This window comes from Budorcas taxicolor, chromosome 22, assembly GCF_023091745.1.
Source record: "Budorcas taxicolor isolate Tak-1 chromosome 22, Takin1.1, whole genome shotgun sequence".
Taxonomy (NCBI): domain Eukaryota; kingdom Metazoa; phylum Chordata; class Mammalia; order Artiodactyla; family Bovidae; genus Budorcas; species Budorcas taxicolor.
Window position 1 is genome coordinate 21,788,240 of NC_068931.1, and position 17,889 is coordinate 21,806,128.

Below are 17,889 nucleotides of genomic sequence, written 5' to 3' on the forward strand. Positions count from 1 at the left end.
GTATGCTACTTAATGAAATTGTGATTTGTATTTTATGTCGTCCTAGAATGCTTCTGCACATTGTACTTTTCTAAAGGATGAAATTCTAAGTAGTTATTTGCAGAGGTCTTCAGATAAAAAAGATCAAGCACTTACTTTCTAGAAAGACATAGCATCAAGAGCCAACAAAATTCAGCTGTGAAGTCGAAATTGTATCATCAGTTCTTCTCAGGCTGGAGAGTAGTTTTATCCCGGAACTCTGCAAGTATGCCGTTTGTCTAAACCCATGCCATGCTTCCTGTAGAGCAGGGATGACACATGAATGTCATACATGCCCTTCTTCCCATGAGTTGCTGTCTCTCTTTTATGGCAAATATCTTTAATTCTAGGAAGCCTGAATTCGTCCTCAAAAATCAGAGCTCCAGGCAGCCGTCACCAGTTGACTGGAGTTGAAACAGGAATTGAAATACATTTCTTCACTGTTTAGGTGAAAAGTCTAATGAGCTCTTTACAGTTTCAAAAATGGTGCCAACTGAACTGTAGTGATCAGAAAGAGGAAGATAGTCTCTGAGTTTGTAGTTTCCCAAGAAAACCGTAGCTTCTTGGGAAGGATATATAGACTTCTTTCATTGTATGCTACTTAATGAAATTAAGTATTCCAGAATTCCCATTTCAAGTTTTCGAGATTGTATTGACCTAAGCTGTCAGAAGCCCAATTAATAGTGGTGCATGGTGTTGGGAAGATCCCCTGGGAAGGGCATGGCAACCCACTCGAGTATTCTTGCCCGAGAAATCCCATGGACAGAGGAGCTTGGTGGTCTAGTCCATGGGGTCGCAAAGAGTCAGACATGACTGAGTGACTACATGCACACATGGTGTCTGAGTGAATACCTCCTTTCCATTTCATACAGCAGATGTAGTTTCTGTTGCTTTTTAATGAATATGTTGAGCCTTTAATATGTAGTAGTTACTGTACCGGAAGCTGAGAGAATTCAAGCATGAGTGAGCTACACCTCTGTCCTTACAGAACTCAGTTCTAATGTGGGAAGCAGATACTGATTATATTATAATGTCATCAGTTCTATGCAAGTGGTATGAAAAAATGTGCAACACTGAGGAAAGAACGGTTTCGATGTCTATGGGGAACAGTTGGATAGAGCTTTGTTTTCTTTTTGGCCACTTAATTTTTTAATTGAAGGATAATTGCTTTACAGAATTTTGTTGTCTTCTGTCAAACATCAACAGAAATCAGCCATAGGTGCACCCATGTCCCCACCCTCCCGAACCTCCCTCCCATCTCCCTCCCCATCTCCCCCTTCTTGTCACAGAGCCCCTGTTTGAGTTTCCTCAGTCACATAGCAAATTCCCACTGGCTATCTATTTTACATATGGTACTGTAAACTTCCATGTTACTCTCCCCATACATCTCATCCTCTCCCTCCTCCCCTCCCACCATGTCCTTAGGTCTGTTATTATGTCTGTTTCTCCACTGCTGCCCTGAAAATAAACTCATCAGTGTCATCTTTCTGGATTCCATGTATATGCATCAGTATATGATGTTTATATTTCTCTTTCTGCTTTATTTCACTTGTCCACCTCATTAGAACTGACTCAAGTGTATTCCTTTTTATGGCTGAATAATATTCCACTGTATACATGTGCCACAGCTTCTTTATCCATTGATCTAGGCTAGAGCTTTAAAAAATTATTTTATTTTATTTTTGGCTGTGCTGGGTCTCCATTGCTGCCCGTGGGCTTTCTCTAGCTGCGCCGAGCGGGGACCACTCCTCAGCTGTGCTGTGTGGGCTTCTCGTGGTGGTAGCTTCTCCTGTTGCAGAGCACGGGCTCTGGAGTGTGCAGGCTCGGTAGTTGTGGCACGTGGGCTTAGTTGCCCTGCAGCATGTGGGATCTTAGATCCTGGGCCAGGGGTTACACCTGTGTATCCTGCACTGGCAGGCAGATTCTTAACGACTGGACTGCCAGGGAAGTCCCTGGAGAGAGCACTATAGAAAAGAGGAATGGCGTTTGACTTTATCTCTGCCAACTCACTGTGGATCAAACAAGCAATGAAAAAGATTTTTTTTTAATGTGTTCTTGACCTGTGTCTCAACAACACTGATGGATTAAATGAAAATTAAATGAAATACTGTATATAAACATACTTTTTGCTTAATGGAAATCTGAAGGCATTAAATGTTACTCATATTGAATAATATGACTCACTTTACAGTAGGTCTATTGAAGGGTAAGGTTTTAAGGAAAAACCTGATTTCGGGCATGTGCTACACGCTGCATGGGCCAGACAACACAAGCTGTCTTGAGAATTGTTCCTTGCCCCTCGCCACTACCCCCTGCCACAGCTGTATGTATGTATGTGTGTGCGTGTGTATACACGTTTCTCTTCTCTGTGGCAAAAAAGTGATGCAGTTTTTTATTCTACTCATGTTGTTGGAAATGCAATGGTTAGAACATGATGTTTAGCTTCATAAAACCTGACGCTGTATCTGAACTCACTTGCAACAATTGTTAAGACTATGGACCAGTAAAATAAAGATCCTAGCAGATAAAAATGAAACATGGAGTACAGTCTGATTTCTTTCACTCTATCGTCATCATGACTGACGTTGACTGTCTGACGGGGAGAGACGGTCAGACTGCAGACCAGGGACCGTGCTACTCATTCTTGCTGCTAACTAGCTAGATTTAGTCTTTGATAAATGCAGCAGCTAGTTTGTTTAACCACATAATTTGAGGAATGTCATTTCTGACTGTAAAGATTTGAGGCAACAGCGAGAACTATGTACTGACTAAGGGTAAAATATATGAATCCTCGGAAGAGCATCCATCACCCAGCTTTGGCTGTGTCTCTCAGACCTGAACCTGTAAAATACACACTCAACTGAGGGTTCTGTTCCTAGCTTAACCTAAGCACTAATTTGTGGGAATGTACTATATTTTCCTGCTTTTATTGACATTTAACGATTCCCCTACAAGAGCTTAATGGCTTACACATATAATTGAGGTTATGGTGCTTCCCTGGTGATGCAATGTGGAAGTCCCAGGTTTGATCCCTGGGTGCAGGAAAATCCCCTGGAGAAGGAACTGGCAACCCACTCCAGCACTCTGGCCTGGAGGATCACATGGACAGAGGAGCCTGGTGGGCTACAGTATCATAAAGAATCGTGACTGAGCGACTAACACACCGACACACACACCTGGTGGTTCAGTGGTTAAGGATCCGCCTGCCAGTGCAGGAGACACGAGTTCAATCCCTGATCTGGAAGGATCCCACATGCCATGGAGCAGCTAACCGCATACACCTAGCTGTTGAGCCTGTGCCCTAGAGCCTGGGAGCCGCAGCTACTGAAGCCCGTACTCCCTAGAGCCCATGTTCCATAGCAAGAGAAGCACCGCGCCTAGAGAGCAGCCCCTCTGCAACTAGAGAAAAGCCCAAGCAGCGACAAAGACCCAGCAAAGCCAAATAAGTAATATTACCAAGATCATGAAACTTCCCCGGGTTGGATAACCTCAGGTTTCAGAGGCTTACTGGTCTAAGTGTTTTTCTCTTGTCAGAATTGAGGTACTGTAGTTTTCCAGAAAGCGCCTAGAGACAGTATTAGCATAGTTGATGTGCTTGTATGAGACTATGGTTAGAGACTTTATAAATTCTTTAGAATAGGATTGGTGTGCCAGCAATATTTTAGATAGACCATAATCTCTAATGAGGCCTATTATCCTAGACAAGATACTGCTGCACCTTAGAGATACTGGAAGCTCAGGGAAATGTAATTCTTAATTGATATGAGGAAATAACACAACACTTCCTGGAATCTTAGTGGAGGAGTGTGAACTCCCCAAAACTCAAAAGTCCAAATTAGATTTTATTTTTTGGCCATGCCACATGACTTGCAGGATCTCAGTTCCTCGACCAGGGATTAAATTTGGGTCATGACAGCACTAGGCCACAAGGGAACTTCTTTCTCTAAGTTATATGTTTAAATAGTCCTGCTTTTGACCACAAAATTAAAAAGCTAAATTTTAGACCTACCTAAACAACTTTTGTCTCTTTTTATTAATTATATAGTTATATTTAAATGCCAGGAATCCTGCCTGATGTTTGCGTGCATGCTAAGTCACTTCAGTTGTGTCCAACTCTTTACGACCTTGTGGACTGTAGCCCTCTAGGCTCCTCTGTCCATGCAATTTTCCAGGCAAGAATACCGTGCCCTACTCGGGATCTTCCTGAACCAGGGATCGAACCCGTCTCTTAAGTCTCCTTGATTGGCAGGTGGGTTTTTTACCTCTAGCACCACCTGGGAAGCCCAGTGTTTCCCTGAGGGTATATGAGAAAAAGTAGCGGGTACTACAGCTAGCTAGTAATTGCAGGGAGAATTATTTAGATATACACACTCTTAATTCCAAGATATTGAAGCCCCAAACCCCAAATACAAATATTTAATACCCAAGTTCAGACTGAAATTTTGGGATAACTAACCTGAAATGAATAAGGGTTTCCTGGTGGCTGAGATGGTAAAGAATCTCCGGCAATGCATGAGACCCAGGTTTGATCCCTGGGTGGGGAAGATCCCCTGGAGAAGGAAATGGCAACCCACTACAGTACTCTTGCCTGGAGAATCCCATGGACAGAGGAGCCTGGCGGGCTGCAGTCCATGGGGTCACAAAGAGTAGGACATGACTAAGTGACTAACACTTTCACTTTAAGCTACAACTGGTGATTTTACATCCTTAAAAGTTAAGAAAGGATTCAAAGACGTAGTTTAAATAGTATAAATTATATATATTTGCTGTGTGTGTATAGTTGCATATTAAAATTAGAAAATGTTCTCTAAAATGCTAATAGGTCTGAAAAGATAAATTTTAAGTATTTCATATCAAAACAAGGTTGAAAAGACAGGTTGAATTGAATATATCAAAAGCTATATGAACACCTGTACCACTCTTTTGTCTGTTAACTTTAATGACAATTGCTAGTTGTACTCAAGATTTATAACTAATATTTTGGGATGCCCAGTTGACGAAAGAATATGTTGCTTCCACACATGTTGCTGCAATTTCTGCCCTTGAGAAAAGTAAAAGATGTTTTGGAATTATTCCAGAGAGGCTTGTGTGTATAAATCTTGTATTTGCAACTGTGGATAGAGTCATTACAGGAAGACCCAACTGAGGCCAGAAGGACCTCTTGGACATAACCTCGGAGACTGAGCCACTTGGATTTTCTGCACTTCATGAAATGAATGCATAGATCAGACTTCGCTTAACCTCCATTACCTACATGCCACCTCAAGACAGCAGTCACCAAAGTCAGTCTGTCACTTGTTAGAAAACCACATTGCCTTGCTGAACTTAGACTGAAGATATATTAGGCAAGTGATGATACTGTTAAAGAAAAATAATTATTTAACACTTGTTTAAAGGGAAGGGAAGCCTTTATTCAGGACATTTGTTACAGGTATTGAAATTATTGCAATAGGGGAGAAAGTTGGGGCTCAACTCTGTGCCAAAGGCAGCTGGACTTTATGGCCATGGAGCAGCAAATGAGAGGGTCAGTGGATGGAAAATTACTGAAGTCAGATGTTGAGCGTGGGGGAATTCTTGCTAAACTGACTTAGCAGGATTTTCACTAAAACTGGGCTAGGCAGGCCAAATACAAAGCCGAAGGATGAGGCCTAGTCCAAAAGGGGCTCAGAGAAGTTAGACAAGAAGTGTGTCTTGGTCCATATAATTAAAACAAAAACAATTTGCCTATATCATTAGTGAGACACATTCAAAGGGCAACCACCATAGTGTAATGTTTGATCTTGTTATTCATCTAGCTATTTTATTGTTGGTGGTCATATTAAGATTTTTTGATCAACAATGATAATAGCACAAATTGCTTGAGCACTTTTAATATTCCATCCACTCTTCTAGGTACCATCTCATGGAGTCCTCACAGCACCTTTATGAGGTATTATTATCCTCGTTTTAGAAATAATGAAACAGACTCAGAGAAATTTAAGAATTTGCCAAAGATCACAGTCAGTAAATGACACAGGCTGGTTCTGTAGGGCAAGACCACACAGACAGTCTTAACCAGAAGACTGTACTTGTTTTTAAGAGCACACAAGTAGGGGCTTCCCTGGTAGCTTAGTGGTGGTACATCTGCCTGCCAGTGCGGAGTATCTACACTGGCCTCCCAGGTGGCTTGTCAGCAGTAAAGAATCTGGCCTGCCAAGCAGGAGATGCAGGATTGATCCCTAGGTCAGGAAGATCCCCTGGAGAAGGAAACGGCAACTTACTCCAGTATTCTTGCCTGGGATACCCCATGGATAGAGGAGCCTGGTGGGCTATAGTCCATGGGGTTGCAAAAGAACCAGACATGACTTAGCGACTAAATGACAACAATCTACACTGTAATATTAAAAAAATTTTATTGAAATATACTTGATATACAGTATTGTGTTAGTTTCAGATGTTAAACATGGTTATTCAGTATTTTTGCAGATACACTCCATTATAGGTTATTACAAGATTCATGGGTATAATTCCCTGTGATAGCTTATTGCTAATCCATTTTATATATAATAATTTGTGTCTTAATCCCATATCCCTTATTTGTTTATTAATACAAGTGTATTTTCTATAAGTCTGTTTGCTTTACATTCATTTATATTATTTTTTAGATTTTGCACATGTGATATCATACATTATTTGTCTCTGACATTTCATGAAGCATAATATTCTCCAGGTCCATACACATTGCTGCAAATAACAGTGCATGTACACGTGCTAAGTCATTTCAGCTGTGTCTGACTGTGTGTGACCCTATGGAGTACAGCCTGGCAAGCTCCTTTGTCCATGGGATTCTCCAGGCAAGAATATTGGAGTGGGTTGCCACACCCTCCTCCAAGCAATCTTTTTGTTCTTTTTTAGGACTAATATTCCATCATATGTATGTGTATGTGTAGGTATATCTTATTAATCCAGTCATCTCTTAATGGGCATTAAGGTTGCTTTCATGTCTTCGCTAAATAGTGCTATAGTGAACACTGGGGAACATGCATCTTTTTGAATTAGTGTTTTCAGTTTTTCCAGATAGATACCCAGGAGTGGGAATCCCAGATCATATGGTAGTTCTGTTTCTAGTTTTTTTTAGGACCTATGTATCCTTTTCTAGACTAGCAATTTACATTGCTGTCAACATACACTGTAATATTTTTAGGTAATGCTTATTTTCATTTTTTAAATAACAGCTTTAATGAGATAATTACACATTATAATCACCCTTTTAAAGTGTAGAATTCAGTGGTTTTTAGTATATTCGGTAGTTTTTAGTTACCCAATAATTACTACTAATTCCAGAATATTTAGGGAGCTTCCCTGGTAGCTCCATTGGTAGAGTCTGCCTGCAGTGCAGGAGACTCCGGTTCAGGAAGATCTGCTGGAGAAGGGATAGGCTACCCACTCCATCCAGTGCTCTTGCGCTTCCCTGTTGGCTCAGCTGGTAAAGAATCTGTCTGCAATGTGGGAGACCTGGGTTTGATCCCTGGGTTGGAAAGATCCCCTGGAGAAGGGAATATCCACTGCAATATTCTGGCCTGGAGAATTCCATGGACTGTATAGTCCATGGGGTCGCAGAGAGTTGGACATGAGTGAGTGACTTTCACTTTCTTTAAAAAAAATTTTTTTTAATTGAAGGATAATTGCTTTACAGAATTTTGTTTTCTGTCAAACCTCAACATGAATCAGCCATAGGTATACATGTATCCCCTCCCTTTTGAACCCCTCTCCCATCTCCCTCCCCATCCTACCTCTCTAGATTGATACAGAGCCCCTGTTTTGAGTTTCCTGAGCCATACAGCAAATTCCTGTTGACTTTCCAGAATATTTGCTTCACTGTGAAAAATAATCCTATTCTCATTTATCAGTCCACTCCCCATTCCCCCGCCCTCCCCCTCAGCAATTATTAATCTATTCCTATGTATTTTCCTATTCTGAGCATTCCATGTGAATCATGCGTAGTAGTATTCATTGTATATATGTAACACCTTTTTGAATCTTCACCTGTTGATGAGCACTTAGGTTGTTTCCATACCTTGGCTATTATAAATAATGCCACGATGAACATGGGGGTACAGATAACTTCTCAGATTTGTGTCTTTGTATTCTCCAGACAAATAGCAAGGAGTGGGATAACTGGATCTTATGATAGCTCTATCCTTAATTTTTGGAGAAATCTCCATCTTCCAGTGTCTACACCAATTAATATTTCTAACAGGTACATGGGCTTCCTTTTCTCCACATCCTTGCCAACAGTGTTGGCTTTTTTGATTCTGGCTGTTCTGATAGGTGTGAAGTGATATTTCATTGTGATTTTAATTCACATTTCCCTAATTAGTGAAGTTGAACATCTTTTCATGTGTCTGTTGGCTATCTGTATATCTTTGGGAACATGTCCATCAGCTTCTCTGCCCACTTTTTTTTTTTCCCCTCTTTGCTGATTTATTAGAACTGGTATAGAGCTGGTTCATAGATTTTTTTTGGCAAAAGCCCTTAAACTTTTATATCCCATCATAATGGTAAATGAAGTCCAGCAAACAGTTTAAATAATTCTTGATTACATGATCTTTCCCTGCTGCCTGTTCCAAGCCTCTACCCCTCCGGCTGGGCTAGGCCCATAAGGGGAGGCATCTCCAGGCCCCAAAGCAGTCTGCCCACTTTTTAACAGGTTATTTTTATTGTTGTTGTTGAGTTATATGAGTTTATCAACCCCTTATCAGCTATATTATTTGCAGCTATCTTCTCCCATTCAGTAGGTTTTCATTTTATTGGTTTCCTTTGCTGTATGGAAGCTTTTTAATTTGATGTAATCCCATTTATTTTTGGTTCTATTTCCCTTGCCTGAAGAGACATACCTAGAAAGATAATGCAAAGATGATGTTAAAGAGCATATTGCCTATGATTTCTTCTAGGAGTTTTATAGTTTCAGGTCTTAACATTCAAGTCTTTAATTCACTAAGAGTTAATTTTAATTTTTATGTATGGTGTGAGATAGTAGTAGTTTCATTTTTTTCCATGTAGCTGTTCAGTTTTCCTAGTACGATTTACTGAAGAGATTGTCCTTTCTTCACTGTATGTTCTTAAGAAATTTAAGTTTTAAACTTTTAAGTAGCAAAGAGGCTTGGAAACAGATTATAAAGTAAATTACTTAAAGAGCTTTTAAAACAGGTTGAATATAATCCTAGCCTATCATTTAAAAAAAAGCATATCTATGTTCCAGGAAATATTTAAGATAGCTAAACTAAGATAGCTATCTTAGCTAAGCTAAGATAGTTACTGTGTTATGTTCCAATATAAATTTTAGACCTAATAGTAGGTATTCACCAGAGCAAATGAAATGCCACTTACAGTGAAGCATTATAGTGTACACTTTTTCTGAATTAACAGTAAGGCCACAGACAGCTAGAAAGGAGTAAGTAGAGCTCTTAGAATGGTCTCAATTTCCTTATGAAAGAGAAGGACATAAATCATGAAAACTTAGGGGAGGAGAAAATCATAATATAACCACTCACTGTCCGTATTTATCTTTACTACTTACCTTTCATGTATTTTTGATCCTTGCAATCACTCTGTGAGGCAGGCATGGTTAATTTTTTCATTCCAAGGAGCTATTTTCTCCATAAACACTGAAGAATGCCAAGAAAAGTTTGCTCTTGGACCTGAGTTTCCATTTATTTTAAGAATAAGTAACTTTTTTAAAAAGCAGTTTTTCTAACTTAGTTTCAGAAATTGCATTAAACATTTATTTTCATAGTCTATCTTTTACAAAGAAGATAAGAAATTTCTAAAGTCCATCTTTGGATTCTTTTTGGATTCACTCTGACTAAGCAACATTTTTAGTTGAGAGAAGTGTTTCTTTGTTTTGCTTGCATGCTTTGAGGAACAAATGGATGTTGACTGTCCAGATGCAGGTGTTCTGAAAAAAAAAACATAAAGCCACACTTAGATATACAGACAGACAGCAGTTCCTCCTACTTAGCCTAGATACCTACTACTATAATCATTCTCTACCCTTCTGTAATAATTACAGCCATACATGAGCAGTAGCTATACCCAGCAAAGTCATTCCCAGTTTGTTAAAAAAAAAAATCTCCTAAACAAGCTAATGGCAACATTTAGGAGGTATAAGGGGTGTGTCTAGAAGCTTCTTTCATACCTGAAAGAGGAAGCTAAAGGCAAAGTCTCATTAGGACTGAGTTCCTTGTAAGACTGACATCAAAATTCATGATAATTCTAAGCAAGGACTGCAAAAACATTTTTTAGTTCACAGCTCAAGACCACTTCCTCTCTCAAAAGTGAAAAATGTCAACCTATGCATACAGGTACCATTCTGTTGTATTTTCACCCTTATACAAGGTGAGCTCTAGAGGGCAGATATTTTGTATGGCTAACTGTATATTCCAGTGCTTTTTAGCAGAACCAAGCACAGAGGGTACTCTCTATAAATTTCACTGAATAAACAGTTCCCCATCTGGTATGTGTGTATTTATGCCTCCTTCCACTTCATTCTCTCCAAGTGTGTTCAACCCCCAAACAATATTTGGGGTTTGTCAATCTCATCCCTTTTCTGACTCCCCAACCATGATAAACATGATAACTTTCTCTTTCCTGCATATACCTAATAAGCAGTCTGGTCTAAATGCAAGTGAATTATTTTAAATATTCCAAATTTTCTTTTATCTGCATATATCCTGTAAGTAGAAACTTTCACGATGAATTCCTATCATATCAAACACCAAAATAATCAGGAATACAGAGAAAACTGACTTGAAATTTTAAATGTCAATCCTCATATAAAAACCTCAATTTTAATAAGCAGAAATAATCTAGTCCTTGCTGAATTTTGTTATTTAATTTCAAGAAGCTACCAGACTCTTCTGTAATAAAAATGTTTAAAATTCCTTTCACAGTTAGTACAGAGTTAAATTTGTTCATCAGCATGATGAATAGAGTATTGAGGATTACTGAAAATAAAACCTGTGCCCAGTCACATAGTTAACTTCACATCATTTCACAAATCCCTACTCTGTTGAGTTTCTGACAGGGGAAACTGCAGAAAATAAAGGTTTAGAGCAGGAAGGTCAACCCTGACTGGTTGTGTTGGTGACACAAAGGATGAATTAAGGCAAGTGATAGGCAGACAGATTGGTGCCAGGTAGTGGGGGCTGGAAACCCATGCCACTATGGGTTTATGTCTTTCATATGCACAGAGTGAGGTACCACAGGCTTCTAATCAGAACTGTGTTTTTTAATAAATATTGGACTAGAAGGGTTTGAAACTAGAAGCAGGAAGACTCAGGGAATTATTGTGGTAATTGTGGCAAAGGATGAATAATGACCTGAACAGACAGCAGCAGCACGGAGGAAAACGAGAGGACAGGTGCAAACACCTTGGGGGCAGGATGGATAGAAACCGGTGACTGACTGGGCCCAGACAGAGGGAGCAGGACTGTCAACTGCACCGACCATTTCAGGTCAGAATGTCTAGAAGGGCATGTTCATTTACAGATTAAGGAAACTTAGGAGGAGGGGCAGGTTTGAGTGGTTACCTCTGGCGACATGCAGGGGTGGGAAGTGGATATATTTAAGAGGCAGCTGGGAACGGGCCCAGGGAGAGGTTGGATGTAGAGGAACACACCTGGAAGTCAGTGCAGTGATGACTTCCTCAACTGCAAGGCAGTTTCAGGGAGTGTTTATTATACAGAGAAATTAGAACTCAGGGGTTAGCAATGGCTATTTATATAGTCTAACAGATTAACATACCTGAAAATCAATGCTGGGCTCTTGCCTTTGGAACCAGACATATGATTTAGGTTTGCAGAACTTGGAGTCTTTCTCTCTCGGGTCTTCAGGCTGAGTTTACTCATAGGAGGGGTAGGATTGCTCTTCACTGCTGACAGAAAGCTTCTGCTTTTCCCATGATGTTTAACTGTTCTGTTGCATGTTTTACAAGTAATCAACTGCCACAAAGAGAAGAAACAGTGAGTCTTATTTCTCCTTATAATTTAATCCAATAAACTGTATATTCATTAAATTCTTATATGTAAGGCACCCTTTAATATCTGGGCATTTATTTATACCTTTACAACATTTTGCAACTTTTTTTTTTTTGCAGAAAAATTCCAAGCCTTTTCCCAATAAAATATGGCAAAATATCACTGAAAATAATTGACTCCTTCAGACCCTCAGTGAATCTATATATAAATACAAGTCTAAAGTAATTTATAAAACCAGGCACATGAATTCTCACATTCTCATCCTTCATCACTTCATTAGGAATAGAGGTTGACTTTCTTTTCAGGGTTCATTGTTCAAGACATGGTCCATTTTATAGCTAAATGCTCTTCTACACATCTGACTCACAAGGCACCAGATTCGGCCCAGGCCTCAACAAAATTAACAAACTAGTTTATGAGAAGTACACTAATGTTCATGAGCAGGTAAAAATGCATTCACAGAGGTTTAAGTTGCTTTATGAAAATGCACTTACCTGTCCAACAATGGTAATCTCCTAAATATGGCAGTTCCAATCCAAGTTGTTAGGTCTTAGGCCAGACCTAATCTGTCATAGTGTCCACCGTGCCCAGCACAGTGCCTAGTAGTAACCAGGCACTGGAATAGTTGATAAATGTTTAACACAGAACATGCACATAAAGTGTATCTAATACTGGTCGCTACATAGTAAACCATAAGTAATTTAATTTGGTTGTTTTATTCTACTTTACATCTCCAATATATAACACTGTTTGGCATAATGTAAGATTCTCAATAAATGTTTGATGAATGAACATAAGACACACTTATCTCTGCTGGACATAAACTTAAATACATACTCTGACATGGAGGGGGTGACTGAAGAAATGACACTGGTACCTAATACTTTACACTCTTTCCTTATGTATACCTAATACAGTTCACTGTGTCTGAAGAAAAGGACCATTAGCTGAAAATATTTAGTGGTAACTATAGTTCGGATGATGTCACACTGGTGAGCTCAAGAAATCCTCAAATTTGTGAAAATAATTGTGCTTAACAGTAAGATCTGGGCATTGAGAGTTCATTATGTTTGGTTTTAGGTAACACTGAAAAACAAAACTAAGCTGTACTCCTGATGAAACAGTAATCACTAGAAAAAAATCATATATATATTTTGACAATCTAAATATACTACTACAAACCTCTGAGTTATATTCAGGCTAATTCTTAACCTTATCGTAAGTGAAAGAAAAGTCTAGCTTACTTATACAGAATGGAATTGAAATCTTACCAGCACACTTTTGGAGTCTTTGTACTTTTTAAGAATTTTTGCTTCTTTAAAACTGAGTGTATAATTTCTTGCTTCTCGATTCAGAAGTTTCTGTATTCTGGGTGTCAGTTTGGGCTTGGGTTTGAGGCGCACTCGAGATTTATCCTGAACAAGCAACTGGAAACAGTATGGACATGTTCCTTCAAAAGTGCTTTTATCATCTAAAATTACACAAGTAAAACCCAAAAGTCAGCAAATCAGAGTATTCTGTTACCACAAACTATCAATATTATAAATGAAAAAGAGTATATTATTTAATATGAGCAAATACAAATTTTCCTTAAACTCAAAATATAACAATCTACAAAGATAAATTGGCAATAATTTATTTTACAAAACACTATAGTTCTATCGAGTCACTCTTTTTAGCAACAGATAAGTTAAGTCCCCACCCTTTTTCACATCATGCAAAATGCCAGGCTGGATAAAGCACAAGCTGGAATCAAGATTGCCAGAAGAAATATCAATAATCTCAGTTATGCAGATGACACCATCTTTATGGCAGAAAGCAAACAAGAACTAAAGAGTCTCTTGATGAAAGAAGAAAGTGAAAAAGGTGGCTTAAAACTCAACATTCAGAAAACTAAAATCATGGCATCCAGTCCCATCACTTCATGGCAAATAGATGGGGAAACAGTGACAGACTTTATTTTTTGAGGCTCCAAAATCACTGCAAATGGTGACTGCAGCCATGAAATTAAAAGACGCTCACTCCTTGGAAGAAAATCTGACCAACCTAGACAGCATATTAAAAAGCAGACATTACTTTGCCAAAAGAGGTCCATCTGGTATTTCCAGTAGTCATGTATGGATGTGAGAGTTGGACTATAAAGAAAGCTGAGTGCCGAAGAATTGATACTTTCAAACTGTGGTGTTGGAGAAGACTCTTGAGAGTCCCTTGGACTGCAAGGAGATTAAACCAGTCAATCATAAAGGAAATGAATCATGAACATTCACTGGAAAGACTGATGCTGAAGCTGAAACTCCAAAACTTTGGCCACCTGATGCGAAGAACTGACTCATCTGAAAAGACCCTGATGCTGATGTGAAAATAATTGTGCTCAACAGTAAGATGTGAAGGGGAAAGAAGGGGACAACGGAAGATGAGATGATTGGATGGCATCACTGACTCGATGGACATGAGTTTGAGCAAGCTCTGGGAGGTGGTGATGGACAGGGAAGCCTGGTGTGCTGCAGTCCATGGGGTTGCAGAGTCAGACACAACTGAGCAGCTGAACTGAGCCACTCTTTGCTATGTTGTTCATTATTGCTACCAAGTGAAAAAAGGTTGTAAGTCTCACAAATTTTACAAACACATTTATCATGAAATAACAATATTGTGACTTTTCTTTTTTAAGCAATCAGCACAGTTTTGTGGTTGTGAGCTGGGCTTTGTCTGCAGTACAAGGTAACAGGACAACAGACTTGCCCCAGGCCCTTTATGCAATCAAGAAAGCATTCACTGACCATCTACCATGCTAAGCTGGAGACATAAATATGGAAGAAAAGGAGTTGCTATCTTTATAGAATTCATGTTCGTGGGGAGCCCTAGGGAAATGAAGGTAAGACTGGTAAGAACTGTAACAGAATATGATTAAAATGCCCTGAAAATTATTAAACTCTATATAGACTAGCTAGAAACATTTCAAAGAGGCTTGATAAAGGTCATTGTAGATGAGTATAAACTCTTAACTGTATTTGGAAAAGGCATCTATTATTGGTAAAGGGCTTTTGAGTACAACCACAGTGAAAAAGCAAGCATGGTTATTTAGGGAAAGGTGAAGTGTGAAGGTAATGTTGCTGAAAAGGAAGGTGGGTACACCCTAAATATTTAAGGGTAAGTCCTGTGTTAAGTGCTAGGAATAGCACTACTGAAAAGCTAAGGACAATGCTTGTAGCTTAGCTCTGAAAAGTGTAAAATTCATTCACACTGAGAGACTGTTATGTGCCAAGCACTGGTTGTGGGAGATACCATGGTGAACAGAGCACAATTCATGGAGAGAGACAATGGACACAATGCCAAATGTTAAGTGCTTGGGAGAAAAAAGACAAAAGGAGAATGTGGATTGCTGATATAGCTGCTATTATCTTAAATAGGGAAGCCACGGAAGGCTTCATGGGGTGACATTTTCAAGAGACCAGAAGGAAATGAGGAAGGAATCCAAGTAGATAAGGTAAGACTTAGGTGAGGTAAGACTTCCAGGTACTGGAAGGGCAGTTGCAAAGGCCATGACACAACATGGGCGCCTGGCAGTGGTTGAAGTTCAGTGAAAAAAAGGGAGAGCAGCTCAAAGAGGTAATGCAGACCTATGACATAGGTACACCTGTGGACTCATAAGGATCTTCACTTTTACTGAGGTGGACAGTCATTTCAGAGTTTGTAGCAGAGAACTGACATGAACCAGCTTAGGTTTCTGTTAGGCTCACACTGACCGCTGGATTGAGTCTGGACTGCAGAGATGCATGGGAGCTGTTGGCAATAATTCAGGAGAGAAACTGATGGCTTGGACAGGGTGGTAAGAGGGATGTGGAAAGACGTGGCTAGATGTTGGATACATTTTAAAGCCAACAGGATTTGCTGGCATAGGAGGAAGGCTGTTAGTGAGACAAAAGTGGCTCCTAGATTTTTGGGCTAAATGAATCTTAAGGATGAGGTTCAGTTCAGTCGCTCAGTCGTGTCTGTTTGTGACCCCATGCACTGCAGCACGCCAGGCCTCCCTGTCCATCACCAACTCCCGGAGTTCACTCAGACTCACGTCCATCAAGTCAGTGATGCCATCCAGCCATCTCATCCTCTGTTGTCCCCTTCTCCTCCTGCCCCCAATCCCTCCCAGCATCAGAGTCTTTTCCAGTGAGTCAACTCTTCACATGAGGTGGCCAAAGTCCTGGAGTTTCAGCTTTAGCATCATTCCTTCCAAAGAAATCCCAGGGCTCATCTCCTTCAGAATGGACTGGTTGGATCTCCTTGCAGTCCAAGGGACTCTCAAGAGTCTTCTCCAACACCACAGTTCAAAAGCATCAATTCTTCGGCGCTCAGCCTTCTTCACAGTCCAACTCTCACATCCATACATGACCACTGGAAAAACCATAGCCTTGACTAGACGGACCTTAGTCGGCAAAGTAATGTCTCTGCTTTTGAATATGCTATCTAGGTTGGTCATAACTTTTCTTCCAAGGAGTAAACGTCTTTTAATTTCATGGCTGCACTCACCATCTGCAGTGATTTTGGAGCCCCCCCCAAAAAAGTCTGTCACTGTTTCCACTGTTTCCCCATCTATTTCCCATGAAGTGATGGGACCAGATGCCATGATCTTCGTTTTCTGAATGTTGAGCTTTAAGCCAACTTTTTCACTCTCCACTTTCACTTTGGTTACTAAAATGGGAAGAACTGGGGAAGGGGGGTTGTCCTGTTGGGAGATAAACCTCGAGTTTTCGCCTAATGTGACATTCAAAAAAAGTTGTCAAGGCATCTGGATGAGTCTAGGATTCAGGGGAGCAGTCTGAACTGGGATATAAGTTTGGAAGTCCTCAGTACGAAGAATTTAAAACCCGTAAGACTGCATGAAAAACTATCATCAAGGAATTGGGCGTACGTAGAAAAGACGTCCAAGGGCTGAGTCCTGGGACACTCCATCATTTGGAGGGTGGGGAAGCAGGCGCCAATAAAGCAGATCAAGAAGTACTGGCTAAAGAGGCAGGAGTTGAACTCGGTGAAGATCTGGAAGCCAAGTGAAGAAACTATTTCGAGTAGATTGATGAATTGTGTCAAATGCCAATAAAAGGTCAGGCAAGGTAAGGCATGTTAAGGCATTCCTTTTTTTACGGAACTAAGAAGCCTCTGGAGGGGGGTTTATAATGGCTGTGGGTCGATCAGATTTCTCTGGATCATCTGGTTCGTTGTGCGGAAGGGAGGGAGCGGGGCCACTAAAGCCCGACCCACAACCATCGGGCGTCCTCCTTACCGTGTGACGAGCTGTAGGCCCAGCTGCAAAAGAGACAGACACTCGTAAGGGACGGGACACACCCGCCTGCCGCTCGCCTCCCGCTTCCCCTCCCTCCTCTCTTACAGGAGGTAGCGGGCCTGGCCCGGGCAGCTGTCTCGTAGTTTCCACGCCGCGGCCTCAAGGTAGTGCTTCTGCCTCATTCCCGCCGATATCCCACGCCGCAGACACCCGGTTGCAAAAATGACACTCCGGAAGCCGGCTTCCTAAAGCGGCGTACTTTGACGTCCGGATCCGACCGTCCTCCGGAGCCAGGCACCCTCGGCTGAAGGGTTCCGGTCCCTCCGCGTCCGCGCCGGCGTCCGGGGGCCGACCCTTCCGCCGCCGTTGGCCCCGCCCCTGGGTTCCGCCTGGTCCCGGAGGGCTGGGAGTCAAGTGAAAGTGTTAATCGCTCAGTCGCGTCCCACTCTTTGAGAGACTATGGACGGTAGCCCACCAGGCTCCTCTGTCCATGCAATGGGTTGCCATTCCCTTCTCCAGGGGATCTTCCCGACACAGGGATCGAACCTGGTCTCCTGAATTGCAGGCAGATTTTTTCAGTCT

At 40.8% G+C, this 17,889-nt stretch overlaps 1 protein-coding gene across 1 annotated transcript; it reads right to left on the reverse strand.

Annotated features, from left to right (window-relative positions):
• Positions 1–9,801: 9,801 nt before the first annotated feature.
• On the reverse strand, positions 9,802–17,543 carry C22H18orf21 (chromosome 22 C18orf21 homolog). The gene is made up of 5 exons (XM_052660552.1): positions 17,413–17,543; positions 17,308–17,330; positions 13,307–13,506; positions 11,803–11,999; positions 9,802–9,955 (listed from the first exon to the last, which is right to left on the reverse strand). The coding sequence occupies exons 1-5, from the start codon at positions 17,487–17,489 to the stop codon at positions 9,802–9,804; spliced, it is 651 nt and encodes a 216-aa protein (XP_052516512.1). The 5' UTR covers positions 17,490–17,543.
• Positions 17,544–17,889: the final 346 nt, after the last annotated feature.